Below are 18004 nucleotides of genomic sequence, written 5' to 3' on the forward strand. Positions count from 1 at the left end.
CCCAAAGAAGGGATGTGACCTGTCCAAGTCTTCTGAGCAAGGTGGTGATAGAGACGGGACCTGAGCCCAGCAGAGCTAATACCCTGTCAAGGAGGGCATTCTGCTCTATGATGAGCATGGGAAAATGCTGTAAGTTACTTCTTTTTGATTTAAATGCATAGGAATTTCCCCTAATCTGGGCTTTCTTAGATTGTTAGAGAGGAGAATCCCCAAGCTGATCGTGTTCTTGTAACTACCAAAGTTTAGCCTCTTTCAATATGATTACATTTGGAAGAACCTGTTTAAAAGTCTAATCCCCATCCAGGCAGAATAAGCCTAGGTAAAATTTCAGCCATTTGAGGGGTCCTTCCTTAGTCTGCCCACCTTTAGCAATAGTCTTGACTACTGTCAGAATTGGGCTCTGCCAATTCTAATACATATTAAAAGCAGTATGTGGGGGAGGTTCCCTCATGGGGAAGAATTCATGAAGGCCGCAGAAGGAGTAACTGGAGTGAGTGAACCCACACTATGGGATGACAGCCAAGCAGCTTACTGACCAGTTAACTCAGTTCTTAATAACCAGGCAGACTGTAAGTTATGACAGCAGGATGTATGGCATTAACATCTAATCCTAGCTCATTAGAGTTTGGTGAACTCTTAGCCAAGGGTGTCTAAGGAATGGTTTTTCTTTGTCCTTTTTTGTTTATACTGTATTCTTGTGTAATATTCTGGCTCTGTCTCCATTCTTGGGTTCCCTGCAAGCAGCTAGCTTATGGGAAGACTTACATGCCTTTGGGTAGAGGATTTACAGACTCTCAGCAACAATTGCCAGACCTTGTATTTGGAATTCTTATTTGTAATATTTCTATAGGTTTTTCTTAATTGCAGTGGTGTGTATACATGTATATGTGTGTGTGTGTCATGAGTGTGTGTGTGTGTGTAAACCTTGTGTGTGGGCTTGGTCAGAGGGTAGACAATGTCGTTAATATTAATGAACATGTATTCTGTGCCATATTCTTTGAAGCAAGCCATGGAGAAGACAGTGTCATTCAGGTGTCATAAATAAAAGTAAGCAAAGCTCAGAGGCGCCAAAGATATGGTTCTTAAGATTGAACAGCAGAGCCCGAGTTGGATCATGGGCCCCAAATCTGAGGTCTTCCCACCAAATAGCTGTTGTACTGTCTTGCACAGATGTTGGACAGAGTCTGTCTCTGTATTACCAGCTCTGTGTGCTCTCTGCTGTGTCTCATAGCCCAGCCTGCTCTTGTTTCAGTCATGGTTGGAGTTTATGTGAGATACACTGTCAGGCGGAGTGACTCCCACCCTGGACTGACCCCAGACTTTATCAGCCACAGCACTAGTGACACTTGGGGCTGGAGAGTTTCTTGTTGTGTGGGGCTGTGCATCGGAGGATGTTTAGGACCATCCCTGACCTCTGCCCACCTGCTGCCTATAGCACCTGTTCCTTGAGCTGTGGCCACTAAGTGGGTCTCCAGACACCGTCAAATGTTTCTGGGAGAAGGAGGTACAAGTTGTGCCCTGCAGAAGAGCATTGCTCTAAGCCAGGAGAGGTCTCCCCCATGATGCAACCATGGGTTTCATGGTATTTTCTGTGCAGGCTTAGGGCCCTTCCCCCATCCCTCAATTCAGCACGTGAGGGTGCTCCCGTCTGTTCAGTGCGGTCCCACTCTGGGTGCTCCGCCATGAACCTCTGCTCCAACTTATCTCCCATGCCTCCCAGTGGCTCTCCCAGCCCCTTCCTTTTCCCATAAAAGGCAAAGGAAACACTGCAGTCCATGCCACAAGCAGGATTCAACAGTGATAAAGATATGCTGTGGCTGGAGAGGCCAAGGAGAGTGGCTTCTGTAAGCGAAGCCATCCTGTCCAGTCCTGTGAGCCAGAGCTGTGCACACGGAAGCTTCTTCCCATGAGCAGTGTGCTGTGGGCATGAGTAATATGCAGATGTGACCCATGTGAGGGCTTCAGCCCTGGAAGTCCTTAGTGCCCACCATGTTAAAGTTGCTGAATGACAGGTAGTTCAATTGAAATGACCAGAATCTTTGTTTTGTTGACTGTTTCCTTTGCTGTGCAGAAGCTTTTGATCTTGATGAAGTCCCAAAAGTTCATCTTCGCTTTTGTATCCTTTACCTTTGGAGACTTATCTTGAAAGAAGTTGCTGTGTCTGAAATGGAAGAGGTTACTGCCTATGTTCTCCTCTAGGATTCTGATGGATTCCTGTCTCACGTTGAGGTCTTTTATCTATTTTGAGTTTATCTTTGTGTACAGTGTAAGAGAATGGTTGAGTTTCATTCTTCTACATATAGCTGCCCAGTTTTCCCAGCACCATTTATTGAAGAGACTGTCTTTTTTCCATTGTATATCTTTACCTGCTTTGTCGAAGATTATTTGACCATAGAGTTGAGGGTCCATATCTGGGCTCTCTACTCTGTTCCATTGGTCTATGTGTCTGTTTTTATGCCAGTACCATGCTGTCTTGGTGATCACAGCTTTGTACTAAAGCTTGAAATCAGGTAACATGATGCGCCCAGTTTTATTTGTTTTCAACATTTCCTTAGCGATTCGGGGTCTCTTCTGATTCCATACAAATTTTAGGATTATTTGCTTAGCTCTTTGAAAAATACCAGTGGAATTTTGATCAGAATAGCATTAAAAGTATAGATTGCTCTAGGAAGTATAGACATTTTAACAATGTTTATTCTTCTGATCCAAGAGCAGGTAATGGTTAGGAGGATCTTGTACACTGAGCCCAGATATGTGGGACCTGCCCCTGCCTGGGACATAGATATCCGTGTAGCTTGAGCAAGTTCCAAGCCTCAATTTTCCTATGTGCATCATGAAAACTCTCCCAGGGCATCCCAACTCTGTCATGGAGTGCCCAGCGCTGTCCTCACCAGGCAGGGAACAGTCTTGGGTGAAGGTTGCAGACCCTTCCTTTGGGTGAGTGTGTATGTGTGTGTGTTTGTGTGTGTGTGTGAAGATGTGATCTGAATGCTTGGTTTCCCATCAAGATATGGCCAGCAGGAAATAGTGCCATGTCAGGCTTTGGAGGAGACTCAGGATGGAGGAAAACAGAGAGCTATACAGCCCCAGGTGGACTGGAGTCAGCCTGTGAGAGCAGGAAAGGAAGGAAATCTCTTACCTTTGTGGCTATATTATAGGTGTGACACCTGGGTCTGGTCACTACTCACCTCTGGAGCCATCAGGCATCTGAGAAAAGGGAACAGAGGCTCCCGGTGACACAGTTGGATAAGCAGCTACCTTCGGTTCAGGTCATGATCTTTGGATCCTGGGATCGAGTCTCACATTGGGCTCCCTACGTGGTGGGGAATCAGCTTGTGTTCCTCTCCCTCTTCCCCTCCCCACCACTTATGCTCTCCCTCTCAAATCAATAAATAAAATATTAAAAAACAACAAAAAAAGAAGCAAACAATGCTGTCCAGAGCCTTATTATTGTCAAACAACCTTTCTGGAGAGAAGTTTGCATAGAAGAACAGAAACTTTAAAAACCTATATAACTCAACAATTTCACCTCTAAGCTTTTAGAAAAATTTCTAAGGGAACAATGAGAATGGAGGGCCAGTGTCTCTCAATAAAGACATTCATCACAGCCATATTATGAATGAATACAGGAAACAAAATAACTGTCTACAAATAAATACCTAATGGTGTACTTCATCTAATGGAATATTAGACATTAAAGTTATATTTATAATTTTTACACAGCTGCATCATTACACTTCAGTAATAAATGAGAGAATACAAAACTGTACACAGTGGTTTGATCTCAATTAGGTTAACTATATATTTGACTAAGAGTGACTGAAAAGAAGTTCTAGCAAAATCAACAGGGATTCCTCTTTGTACCTCTTCAATATTACCAGATTTTCTTTTTTTTTTTTTTAACTTTTTAATTATGTTGAGAGAAAGCGAGAGAGCAGTTGTGTGAGTAGGTTGGGGAACGGAGGGGCAGGTGGATTTCAAGCAGACTCCTTACTGAGCTCAGAAACCAAAGCAGGTTTGTCACACAATCATGAGATCATGAGCTAAGCTAATATCACAGCAGGAAGCTTAACCACAGGAGACACCCAGGTGCTCCAATATTAACAAATTTTCTAATACAATGCATAGAAATTACTTTGTATTCAGGGAAAAACATTCTCCGTATGATAACGTCCTTCATTCACATTTTGCTTTCCAAAGCTTCATTTCGTGCCCTACCATCACCTCTAACTATGGTTTGGAGCAGAAGATAGCGTTTCTGACATGTGCTCACAAAGGCAAGAGGAGCCTTTTGTTGCATCTCAATGTCTAGGTCACTTACCTCACTGTGGCTCATCATGTGGCCATTTTTCATCTTGCATTGTCACAGGAAGAAAGGGAGTCCAGTATAATAAGATACTGTGAAATAGAGACCACATTCATATAACTATATTATGGGATGTTGTTATAATTATTGTATGTTATTATTGGTTATTGTTAACTCCTCACTATGTCAGATATATAAATTAAACTGTATCACGTGTATATAGGAAGAAACAGGATACATAGAGTTCAGTACTATCTGTGGTTTGAGGCATCCACTGGGGGTCCTGGGAGGCATCCCCATGAATAAGGGGTAGAAAGAAAGTGAGGAGAACAGAACTAGCCACAGACTGGGCATCACAGATAGGATGGGTCCCAGCTTGCCTGTCTGCTCACCCTGTGACCCCATGAAAGGCTCAGTCTTCTGGGAAATCTCAGCAGGATGGGGTGGAAATCAGGCTACCTTCTTCCCAGGACTCGGAGCTCCTCCCAGGGAGGATGCAATAGCAGTGTCAGGGCAGGGCTGGGTCAGTGGTGAGCTCTGTAGAGCAGGAGGGACTGCCTGGGCTTAGCCTCAGCTGTTCCTCCCTGCTCCAGCATCAGCTGCTCACAGCTGGCTGTAGCTGGAAGGTGCTTGGAGCAGAGGCAGGGGGAGGAGGAAAGCCCATTTTTGGAAAATGTTCTACAAAAGTCATGGCGGCCAGCCCTGTCCCCACCACAGCCCAATGCTCCCCACCTGCATCTTGCTTGTAGCCATTTCTCTTGGTCTCCTGATCCTGGAGCCAATTCTCAGTTTTTCATTGTGCCCTGGGCTAGACGCTGGATCCTAGCGAAGCACCCCAGACACTCTCCTGTTGGGCTTCTTTCACCTCTGAAACCCTGTGTCTTCTTTTTCCCATACAGCCCTGTGGAAACTTTAGCCTCTGGTGGGGTTTCTCTAACATCCTTCCTCCTAGATGTGCAGGCTAACTGGGTGTCACAGCTATAGACTCTTCATGGGGAGGATCTGTCATCCTGGTCTGAAGCCCAGAAATCCCACAGGTACATCTTCCCCAGCAGTGAAAGGAGTCCTCAAGAAGCAGCTGTGAACTCCTACAGGGACCCTGTTAGTCCCAGAAGCAATTTAAAGTTTGGAATGTCAAATGTGCACAGGGTACAGGCCCTATACATACCTGGGACCTCCAGGGACCATCTCCCTGTCCTAATTAGAGATAACAACTGGGATACGGTCACCTGGAGATGGAGAAGAGTGTATAGAAGATGCTGGTTTCCTCCTGAGCTTTCCCTGGACTACCAGAGAAGCCAGTGCTCGATTCAGAGTCAGAGTAGTTGTCCCCCTGCTGAGTCTTAGACATCCAGAATGGGGAGGCAGGACACATGTCTCACAACAGCAATAGTACTGACTACATTGAGTGAGGTGCTACCATGTGCCAGGCACTGTGACAGACACTTCACAAACCTTCATTTTAACATTTCCTCCACTTCCTCACCAGCACGTGTTATTTCTTGCCATATTGATTCTTAGCATTCTGACTTGTGTGAGGTGGTATCTCACAGTTGGTTTAATTTGCATTTCCCTGATGATAGTGATGTTGAGCATTGTTTCATGTTTCTTTTAGCCCTCTGCAGGTCATCTTTGGAGAAATGTCTATTCAGATCTATCAGATTATTTGTTTCTTGGTGTTGAGTTGTACGTTTTTTTTTTTTAATTTTTAATTTTTTATAAACATATATTTTTATCCCCAGGGGTACAGGTCTGTGAATCACCAGGTTTACACACTTCACAGCACTCACCAAAGCACATACCCTCCCCAATGTCCATAATCCCATCCCCTTCTCCCAAACCCCCTCCCCCCAGCAACCCTCAGTTTGTTTTGTGAGATTAAGAGTCACTTATGGTTTGTCTCCCTCCCAATCCCATCTTGTTTCATTTATTCTTCTCCTACCCACTTAAGCCCCCATGTTGCATCGCCACTTCCTCATATCAGGGAGATCATATGATAGTTGTCTTTCTCTGCTTGACTTATTTCGCTAAGCATGATATGCTCTAGTTCCATCCATGTTGTCGCAAATGGCAAGATTTCATTTCTTTTAATGGCTGCATAGTATTCTGTTGTGTATATATACCACATCTTCTTGATCCATTCATCTGTGGATGGACATCTAGGTTCTTTCCATAGTTTGGCTATTGTGGACATTGCTGCTATAAACATTCGGGTGCACGTGCCCCTTTGGATCACTACGTTTGTATCTTTAGGGTAAATACCCAATAGTGCAATTGCTGGGTCATAGGGCAGTTCTATTTTCAACATTTTGAGGAACCTCCATGCTGTTTTCCAGAGTGGCTGCACCAGCTTGCATTCCCACCAACAGTGTAGGAGGGTTCCCCCTTTCTCCGCATCCTCGCCAGCATCTGTCATTTCCTGACTTGTTGATTTTAGCCATTCTGACTGGTGTGAGGTGATATCTCATTGTGGTTTTGATTTGTATTTCCCTGATGCCGAGTGATATGGAGCACTTTTTCATGTGTCTGTTGGCCATCTGGATGTCTTCTTTGCAGAAATGTCTGTTCATGTCCTCTGCCCATTTCTTGATTGGATTATTTGTTCTTTGGGTGTTGAGTTTGCTAAGTTCTTTATAGACTCTGGACACTAGTCCTTTATCTGATATGTCATTTGCAAATATCTTCTCCCATTCTGTCAGTTTTCTTTTGATTTTGTTAACTGTTTCCTTTGCTGTGGCAAAAGCTTTTGATCTTGATGAAATCCCAATAGTTCATTTTTTTGCCCTTGCTTCCCTTGCCTTTGGCGTTGTTCCTAGGAAGATGTTGCTGCGGCTGAGGTCGAAGAGGTTGCTGCCTGTGTTCTCCTCAAGGATTTTGATGGATTCCTTTCGCACATTGAGGTCCTTCATCCATTTTGAGTCTATTTTTGTGTGTGGTGTAAGGAAATGGTCCAATTTCATTTTTCTGCATGTGGCTGTCCAATTTTTTCCCAGCACCATTTATTGAAGAGGCTGTCTTTTTTCCATTGGACATTCTTTCCTGCTTTGTTGAAGATTAGTTGACCATAGAGTTGAGGGTCTATTTTCTGGGCTCTCTATTCTGTTCCATTGATCTATGTGTCTGTTTTTTGTGCCAGTACCATGCTGTCTTGATGATGACAGCTTTGTAATAGAGCTTGAAGTCCGGAATTGTGATGCCACCAACGTTGGCTTTCTTTTTCAATATCCCTTTGGCTATTCGAGGTCTTTTCTGGTTCCATATAAATTTTAGAATTATTTGTTCCATTTCTTTGAAAAAAGATGGATGGTACTTTGATAGGAATTGCATTAAATGTGTAGATTGCTTTAGGTAGCATAGACATTTTCACAATATTTATTCTTCCAATCCAGGAGCATGGAACATTTTTCCATTTCTTTGTGTCTTCCTCAATTTCTTTCATGAGTACTTTATAGTTTTCTGAGTATAGATTCTGTGTCTCTTTGGTTAGGTTTATTCCTAGGTATCTTATGGTTTTGGATGCAATTGTAAATGGGATTGACTCCTTAATTTCTCTTTCTTCTGTCTTGCTGTTGGTGTAGAGAAATGCAACTGATTTCTGTGCATTGATTTTATATCCTGACACTTTGCTGAATTCCTCTATAAGTTCTAGCAGTTTTGGAGTGGAGTCTTTTGGGTTTTCCACATATAGTATCATATCATCTGCGACGAGTGATAGTTTGACTTCTTCTTTGCCGATTTGGATGCCTTTAATTTCCTTTTGTTGTCTGATTGCTGAGGCTAGGACCTCTAGTACTATGTTGAATAGCAGTGGTGATAATGGACATCCCTGCCGTGTTCCTGACCTTAGCGGAAAAGCTTTCAGTTTTTCTCCATTGAGAATGATATTTGCGGTGGGTTTTTCATAGATGGCTTTGATGATATTGAGGTATGTGCCCTCTATCCCTACACTTTGAAGAGTTTTGATCAGGAAGGGATGCTGTACTTTGTCAAATGCTTTTTCAGCATCCTGTTTTTCTTTTTTTTAAATTTCTTTTGAGAGTAACAGTATTCATTGTTTTTGCACCACACCCAGTGCTCTATGCAATCCGTTCCCTAATACTGCCTCTTTTTAAAAAGTATTTATTTATTTATTTATTTATTTGAGAGGGAGATAGAGAGAGAGATAGAGAGAAAGAGAGAGAGACACCTTGGGTGGGGGATGGACAGAGGAAGAGGGAGAAGAAGACTCCTGCCTGAATAGGGAGCCCCATTCACAGATTCTTCCCAGGACCCTGAGCTCATGATTTGAGCCCAAGGTATATGTCCAACCAACTGAGCCAGACAATATACTGTCTTGTTCTTTTAAATGGCTGCATATATTCCATTTATTTTTGTGCCATCATTTAATTAACCAGTGGTAATAGTGATGGACATTTAGATCTTCCAAAGGTTTTGCGATCTTATGCTGTTACAATCAATGCTACAACAATTTTCCTTATGAATTTATAATTTATCACATCTTAAAAATATTCCGATTTCTATACATTTGTAATTTTGTTAGGTATTGGCAAATTTGCACATTCCTGTCATTAGCATGTCTGAACATGTTTGTTTTCCACACTCTGCTAACATAGTAGTTTAGTCTCAAGGGGGATCCAGGTGGTGGGTATTGGAGAGGGCACGGATTGCATGGAGCACGGGGTATGGTGCAAAAATAATGACTACTGTTACGCTGAAAAAATAAAAAATTTTAAAAAACTTGCCTTAAAAAAGAAAAAAGAACTCTTTTTGGTCTTTGCAATCTGAATGATGAGAAATGGTATCACATATTTAATACTTTAGGAATTTAACATGTGAAAAGTAGCACAGATATGTAAATACATATGAAAGTACATCAAACTCATAGGTTAAATTTAAAGACTAATAAAGTAATAATCTCCTAATTTAAGGAGTAGAACATTGCCAGTACCTTGGAAGCTTCCTGGATATTCCTGCCCAATCTATCTTTTCCCTCTCCTCCCAGAGAGAACCACATTGCTGATGAGTTTAATCATTTCCTTGCTTTTCTTGAGATTTATGACCAACATCCTTAAACAGTATAGTCTAGGCTTTCCTCTCTCTCAATATAGGAAGACCGGGTGGCTCAGTTGGTTAAGCGTCTGCTTTTGGCTCAGGTCATGAACCCAGGGTCCTGGGTAGGAGTCCCACATGGGTCTCCTGGCTCAGCAAGGAGCCTGTTTCTCCCTGTGCCTGCAGCTCCCCCTGCTTGTGTTCCTGCTCTCTCTAATAAATAAATAAATAAAATCTTGAAGAAATGTTCATCATCACTAGCCATCAGGGAGATTCAAATTAAAACCACATTGAAATACCACCTTACACCACTTAGAATGGCCAAAATTAGCAAGACAGGAAACAACATGTGTGGGAGAGGATGTGGAGAAAGGGGAACCCTCTTACACTGTGGGTGGGAATGCAAGTTGGTGCAGCCACTTTGGAAAACAGTGTGGAGATTCCTCAAGAAATTAAAAATAGAGCTTCCCTATGACCCTGCAATTGCACTCCTGGGTATTTACCCCAAAGGTACAGATGTAGTGAAAAGAAGGGCCATCTGTACCCCAATGTTTTTAGCAGCAATGGCCATGGTCACCAAACTGTGAAAAGAACCAAGATGCCCTTCAACGCACAAATGGATGAGGAAGATGTGGTCCATATACACTATGGAGTATTATGCCTCCATCAGAAAGGATGAATACCCAACTTACCCAACATGGGTGGGACTGGAAGAGATTATGCTGAGTGAAATAAGTCAAGCAGAGAGAGTCAATTATCATATGGTTTTACTTATTTGTGGAGCATAACAAATAGCATAGAGGACATGGGGAGTTAGAGAGGAGAAGGGAGTTGAGGGAAATTGGAAGGGGAGGTGAACCATGAGAGACTATGGACTCTGAAAAACAATCTGAGGGGTCTGAAGGGGCGGGGGGCAGGAGTTTGGGGTAACCAAGTGGTGGGTATTGGAGAGGGCATGGATTGCATGGAGTACTGGGTGTGGTGAAAAAATAATGAATACTGTTATGCTGAAAATAAATAAATTTAATTTAAAAAAATAAAAAAAAAAAAACTTGAAGAGTTATTTTCCCTGGACATCAAGTAGCTCAGTATTCATCCCAAGGATAGATGAGTATAAGGCTTGACCAATGGTTTATACTAGTGTAGAAGTGCTTCTAGAATGGGATAGAAAGGTCCCATTAAATGCTTCCTATTCACACAAAGCATTCTGTGTAATCGGATATGCCTATGTACCTTTGACGAAATTGGCCCTTTATCTTATCCTCTGAGCCCCTCAGGTAAGAGAAACTAGGGAATAGAGATCCATCAGGACCCCTACACCATCACTAGATGACATGTTTGCATAGGACCAAGTTCTTCACATCCTTGTTCCTGAGGCTGTAGATGATGAGGTTGAGCATAGGGCTCACACCCCATAGAAGAGGGAGGTGAGCTTGTCAGGTTGGTAGCAATGATAATCACATAGGAGATGAAAGTGTAGTGAGCTGGACTGCCCCAAAAGACCACATTAGCCACTGCCATAGTGATCATGTCCTGTGTGTAGGACTGAAGAAGGAAACCCCCAAAGCTTTTCCCTACAATGATACTGCGTGGCTCCACTAAGTGTCTGAAGTTTGCTTAAATAGCCACTAGAAGGCATTTGTATATTTGCAAGAGCAAGGTTTTTCCCTGCTGTTGCAAAGTAGAAATTAGTAACAGGACTAACATTAGGACCAGAAATTTTATTAAACAAACACTAATCCTTAGGCAATTCATTCCTAATAAATATAAGAAAATGTAAGTACCACTTGAATCAAAACTTCCAAAATCCATTCTCAAAAAAGTATTCACTTTCTAAATTCTCTTCTTACATAAGTTGGCCATATTCATAGAATTTCATAGAACTTGTCATAAGAATGCTTCTATTCATCTGCTTATACGTCTGTCCCTCATTCACCTTGTATGAGTTACTATCCAACCAAATACTAGCTTTTCTAGTGGGAAATGCTGTAAGTGATGAGTATCAAATTCAAACTCTGTACTCCTTCTTGCCGTTAACTTCCTAGTGGTGTTTCCTAATGTGAAGTGTATGGAGAAAAAATAGCCTCAATTTTCTTATAGCTAAGAAGAAATGTGGTGTTCCAGAATAGCTTGTTCCCACCCAAAATCTCTCTAGGTGAACTTGTCATTGTCTCTTCTTATACTTCAGCCAAACTGACTATCTTCCAAAAACAGTCCAAAATGAATATTCCCACTTCTTCCTTGTTCCTGTGACTCTTCCTGGGGATTCCAAGAGGGATGGCAAAAGTGCCATTCACCAAGCTCAGTCTGATGACTGGCTCCTTTCTCCTTGGTTTTATCATGTGTTCAGAATGTCTTTGTGTATTCAATTAGAGATCTGTTGTATGGCATCTGTCAAAACTCTCAGCTGTATGGCTAGAACTCATAAGATATACTCTGAAAAGTTCATCATTCTCTGAAAATGGACAGAAGGGCAAGAGAGGATTTTGGACAACATGACTTGTCTTTTGGATGGCAGCTATAATGATCAGAGGTCCTTTATCCCATAGGGTAGGAAAACAGAGGAAGCCCTCCATCACTGGGTGAAACATGTCTGAGTGACCAAATTCCTCACAGCTGCCTTCACGTCCTTATTCCTGAGGCTGTAGATGATGGGGTTGAGCATGGGGGTCACCACCCCATAGAAAAGGGGTATGAGTTTGTCTGAAAGGTCTTGTTTGTCTGCCCCCAGGGGATCCTTAGACTTGGGCTTCCCGTACATGAAAAATAAGGTCCCATAGAAGATGACCACCACAGTGAGGTGGGCAGAGCACGTGGAGAAAGCCTTTCTCCTCCCCTCAGCTGAGGGGATCCTCAGGATGGTAACAATGATGAACACATAAGAGATGGAGATGAAGAGAACTGGGGCCCCCAGGAAGATCACATTGGTCACCCCCATGCTGATCACATTGATGGAGATGTCAGCACAGGCCAACTTCAGGACAGCCAGGATTTCACAGGTGAAGTGGTTGATGACATTGTCCCCACAGAAAGGCAGCTGAATTGTCAAAGATGTGTGTACCACAGAAGCCGTACCACCAATAGCCCAGGAGCTGACAGCCATGGGGACATAGGCGGCCTTGCTCATGACCATGGGGTACCTGAGGGGGTTACAGATGGCCACATAGCGATCAAATGCCATCATGCCCAGAAGCACACACTCTGTCCCTGCCATAGCAAAAGAGAGAAACATCTGCACGGCACAGGCTGAAAAGGAGATGGTTTTCCTGGGTGTCAGGAAGCTGTCAAGAATGAGGGGGACTGAGGAGGTCGTGTAGCAGATGTCCAGGAAGGAGAGGTTCCCCAGAAAGAAGTACATCGGTGTGTGCAGGCGGGCATCAAGGACGGTCACCAGGATGAGGACCCCGTTGCCCAGTAAGATCACCAGGTACATCAGGAGGATGAGCACAAAGAACATTTTCTCCAGTTTTGGGTGCGCTGAGAGGCCCAGGAGAATGAACCCCACCACAGGGGAGGACCAATTGGCTTTTTCCATGTGTTATCCCCTCTGTCATCAGCCAGATACAAAATCATCACAGGGGGCTTTCTTGAGAAAAAGCTCAGGCATCTGGAACACCATCACTGCATGCTATAGAATAGGAGAAGGTATGTGCATATGAGATAAATGAGTGAAAGAGACAGTAGGTAGGAGTGTGCTTATATGGGGGACGTGAAGGAAGCTTATGGGGGATCGTCAGGGCTGGAAAAGGGCTTACAAATATTGCACTGAGGCCCAGAGAGGGGAAGTGACCTGTCCAAGTCTTCTGAGCAAGATGGTGATAGAGGACCTGAGCCCAGCAGAGGTAATCCCCAGTCGAGGAGGGTTTTCCTCTCTTTATGATGAGCATGGGAAAATGCTGTAAGTTACTTTCTTTTATGTAAATGCATAGAAATTTCATTTAATCTATGCTTTCTTAGATTTTTAGAGAGGAATATCCCCAAGCTGATCCTATTTTTACACTACCAAAAATTCAGGGCACCTGGGATTGCTCAGTGGGTTAAGCCTCTGCCTTCAGCTCAGGTCACGATCTCAGGGTCCTGGAATCGAGCCCTGCATTTGGTTCTCTGCTCACGGGGGAGCCTGATTCCCCCTCCCCCTCTGCCTGCCTCTGCCTACTGTGATCTCTCTCTCTGTCTGTCAAATAAAGAAATAAAATCTTAAAAAAAAAAAAAAACCAACTACCTTGAAAAAATTCAAGCCTTGTTAAAAGTTGATTACATTTGGAAGTTACTTTTTTAAAAAGCGTTAATCTGGGGTGTCTGGGTAGCTCAGTGGGCTTAAGCCTCTGCCTTCATGAATGTTCACATTGTTCATGATCTTAGGGTTCTGGGATAGAGTCCTGCATCAGGCTCTCTGCTCGGCAGGGAGCTTACTTCCCTCTCTCTCTCTCTGCCTGCCTCTCTGCATACTTGTGATCTCTGTCAAATAAATAAATAAGAAGAATATTTTTTAAAAAATTGTTAATCCCCATAGAGACAGAATAGAGCCTAGGTAAAAGTTCAACCATATGAGGGATCCTTCCTTAGTTTGCCCACCCTCAGCAACAGACTTGCCTATTGTCAGAATGGGGATCTGCCTATTCTAATACATATTAAAGGCAATATGTGGGGGAGGTTCCCTCATGGGGGTGAAGTCATGAAGGCCACAGAAGGAGTAATTGGAGTGAATGAACCCACACTATGGGATGACAGTTATGCAGCTTACTGACCAGTTAACTCAGTTCTTAGTAACCAGGCAGACTGTAAGCTATCAGACAGCAGGATGTATGGCATTAACATCTAATCCCAGCTCATTAGAGTATTGGTGACATTTAGTCAGGGATGACTAAGGAATATTTTTTTCTTTTTCCCTTTCATATTTATACTGTATTCTTGTATAATATTCTGGCTCTCTGTCTCCATTCTTGGGTTCCCTGGAAGCAGCTAGCTTATGGGAAGTCTTCCTTGCCTTTGGGTAGAGGATTTACGGACTCAGCTACAATTGCCAGACTCTGTATCCAGAATTCTCATTTGTAATATTTCTATAGCTCTTTTTTAATTACAGTGGTGTGCACACACGTGTGTATGTGTGTGTCATGAATGTGTGGGTGTGGGTGTGGGTGTGTGTAGGCGTGGGCAGAGCATATACCATGAGTGGTTAATATTGATGAACATCTATTCTGTGCCATATTCCTTGAAGCAAGCCACAGAGAAGACACTGTCATTCAGGTGTCATAGGTAAAAGTAAGCAAAGCTCAGAGGAACCAAAGATTTGGTTCTTAAGATTGAATGTCATTGCCGGGGTTGGATCACAGGCCCCAATCTGGGTTCTTCCCACCAAATAGCTGCCACACTGTCTTGCACAGATGTTGTAGAGAGTCTGTCTCTGCAATACCAGCTCTGGGTGCTCTGTCTCATAGACCAGCCTGCTCTTACTTCAGTCATGGTTGGAGTTTATGTGAGATACTCTGTCAGGCAGAGTGACCCCTGCCCTGGACTGACCCCAGACTTTGTCAGTCTCGGCACTACTGACACTTAGGGCTGGAGAGTTCTTTGTTGTGTGGGGCTGTCCTGTGCATCGGAGGATGTTTAGGATCATCTCTGACCTCTGCCCACCTGTTGCCAATAGCACCTGCTCCTTGAGCTGTGACCACCAAATGTGTCCAGACACTGCCAAATGTTTCCGGGAGGAGAAGGAGGTACAAGTTGTGCCCTGTGGAGGAGCATGGGTTTCATGGTATTTTCTGTGCAGGCTTAGGGCCCTTCCCCCATCCCTCAATTCAGCACGTGAGGTTGCTCCCGTCTGCACATGCAGGCCCACTCTGGGTGCTCCACCATGAACCTCTGCCCCAACTTATCTCCCATGCCTCCCAGTGGCTCTCCCTGCCCCTTCCTTTTCCCATAAAAGGCAAAGGAAACACTGCAGTCCATGCCACAAGCAGGATTCAATAGTGACAAAGATATGCTGTGGCTGGAGAGGCCAAGGAGAGTGGCTTCTGTTAGAGAAGCCATCCTGTCCACTCCCGTGAGCCAGAGCTATGCACACAGAAGCTTCTTCCCATGAGCAGTGTGCTATGGGCGTGAGTGATGGGCAGGATTTGACCCACATGAGAGCTTCAGCCCTGAAAGTCCTTAGTGCCCACCATGTTAAAATTGCTGAACGAAAGCTAGTTCAATTGGAATGAACGGAACGGCTAGGAGGATCTTGCACACTGAACTCAGAGCTGTGGAACCTGTCCCTGCCTGGTACATAGATATTCCGTGTAGCCTGAGCAAGTCCCAAGCCTTGATTTCCCCATATGCTTCACAAAAACACTCCCAGGGCATCCCAACTCTGTCATGGAGTGCCCAGCACAGTCCTCACCAGGCAGGGAGCAGTCTTGGGTGAAGGGGACAGCTCTTTCCTTGGGTGAGTGTGTGTGTGTGTGTGTGTGTGTGTGTGTGTGTGTGTGTGAAGAGGTGATCTGAATGCTTGTTTTCCCATCAAGATATGGCCAGCAGGAAATAGTGCCGTGTCAGGCTTTGGAGGAGACTCAGGATGGAAGAGAACAGAGAGCTCTGACCCCTACAGCCCCAGGTGGACTGGAGTCAGCCTGTGAGAGCAGGAAAGGAAGGGAAGCTCTTATCTTCGTGGCTGCATCCTACAGGTGGGACACCACGATAGGGCTTGCTTGTGGCCTGATCCCTACTTATCTCTGGAGGCAGCAGGCAGCTGAGAAAAGGAATGCAGTCTGGAGCCCCATGCATTGTCATGCTGCCTCTGTGGAGAGCAGCTTGTGTAGAAAAACAAAAAAACTGGGAAATGCACATAACTCAATATTTTAACCTCTGGAAGAAAATTGTGAATGCTCAATGAAGTGGAAGGCCAGTATCTCTCAATGGAAGCCTTCATAACTGTCTGCCAATAAATGCCTAATGGTGCCATTTCATCTAATGGAATATTAGACATTTAATTTACATTTACACTAGCACATCATTACACTTTAAAGATAAAAGTGAGAATGCAAAATCGTACATACCGTTTTGATCTCAGTTAGATAAGCAGTATATGTGGATAAAAGTGATTGAAAAGAAGTTATAACAAAATCAGTTGGGAAAGGGATTCTGCTTTGTAACTCTTCAATATTATCAGATTATGTAATAAATTACAGGCAGAAATTACTTTGTGTTTAGGCAAAAAATTTCTCAGTAAGGTAATCCCCCTTACCAATATGTGCTTCCAAAATTTCAGTTCTGGCCACCCCACCACCCCAGCTGTGGTTTGGAGCTGAAGATAGCGTTTCTGACCTGTGGTCATGAGGTCAAGGGTAGCCTTCTGTTGCATCTCAATGTCTAGGTCACTTACCTCACTGTGGCTCATCATGTGGCCATTTTTCATCTTGCATTGTCACAGGAAGAAAGGGAGTCCAGTACAATAAGATACTGTGAGAGAGAGACCACAGTCATATAACTTTATTATGTGATGTTGTTATAATTGTTGTATGATATTATTGGTTATTGTTAACCTCTCACTGTGTCAGATTTGTAAATTAAATGGTATCACAGGTGTGTGTATATAGGAAGTACTATCTGTGGTTTGAGGCGTCCACTGGGGGTCTTGGAGGGCATCCCCATGAATAAGGGGTAGAAAGAAAGTGAGGAGAACAGAACTAGTCACAGACTGGGCATCACAGACAGGAGTGAAAGGCTCAGTCTTCTGGGAAATCTCAGCAGGATGGGGGGTGGAAATCAGGCTACCTTCTTCCCAGGACTCTGGGCTCCTCTCAGGGAGGATGGAACAGCAGTGTCAGGGCAGGGCTTGGTCAGTGGTGAGCTCTGTAGAGCAGGAGGGACTGCTTGGGCTTAGCCTCAGCTGTTCCTCCCTGCTCCAGCATCAGCTGCTCACAGCTAGTTGCAGCTGGAAGGTGCTTGGAGCAGAGGCAGGGGGGGAGGAAAGTCCATTTTCAGAAAATGCTCTGCAAAAGTCACGTCCACCAGCCCTGTGGCCACCACAGCCAGCGATTCCCACTTGCATCCTGCTTGCAGCCACTTCTCCAAGTCTCCTGATTCGAGACCCAATCTCAGCTCCTCACTGTGCCCTCGCCAGACCCTGGATGCCAGACACTCCTGTGGTGGACTTCTTTACCTCTGAGACCCTGTGTCGTCTTCTTCCCCTACAAACCTGTGGAAACTTTAGCCTCTGGTGGGGTTTCTCTCACATCCTTCCTCCCAGATGTGCAAGCTATCTAGGTGTCTCAGCTACAGACTCTTCATAGAGAGGATTTGTCATCTTGCTCTGAAGCCCATAAATCCCACAGGTACATCTTCCCCAGCAGTGAAAGGAGTCCTCAAGAAGCAGCTGTGAACTCCTACAGGGACCCTGTTGGTCCCAGAAGCAATTTAAAGTTTGGAATGTCAAATGTGCACATGGTACAGGCCCTACACATACCTGGGTCCTCCAGGGACCATCTCCCTGTCCTAATTATAGATAACAACTGGGACACGGTCACCTGGAGATGGAGAAGGCTGTATAGCAGATGCTGGTTTCCTCCTGAGCTTTCCCTGGGCTCCCAGAGAAGCCAGTGCTCCATTCAGGGCCAGAGTATGTTGTCCCCCTGCTGAGTCCTAGACATCCAGAATGGGGAGGCAGGA

At 44.2% G+C, this 18004-nt stretch overlaps 1 protein-coding gene across 1 annotated transcript; it reads right to left on the reverse strand.

The window, feature by feature from the left end:
* Positions 1–11930: 11930 nt before the first annotated feature.
* On the reverse strand, positions 11931–12890 carry LOC101692123 (olfactory receptor 2S2). The gene has a single exon (XM_004747880.2). The coding sequence runs from the start codon at positions 12888–12890 to the stop codon at positions 11931–11933; it is 960 nt and encodes a 319-aa protein (XP_004747937.2).
* Positions 12891–18004: the final 5114 nt, after the last annotated feature.

Source organism: Mustela putorius, unplaced genomic scaffold (assembly GCF_011764305.1).
Source record: "Mustela putorius furo isolate JIRA1106 unplaced genomic scaffold, ASM1176430v1.1 tig00000580_pilon_pilon_pilon, whole genome shotgun sequence".
In the NCBI taxonomy this organism is placed as follows: Eukaryota; Metazoa; Chordata; class Mammalia; order Carnivora; family Mustelidae; genus Mustela; species Mustela putorius.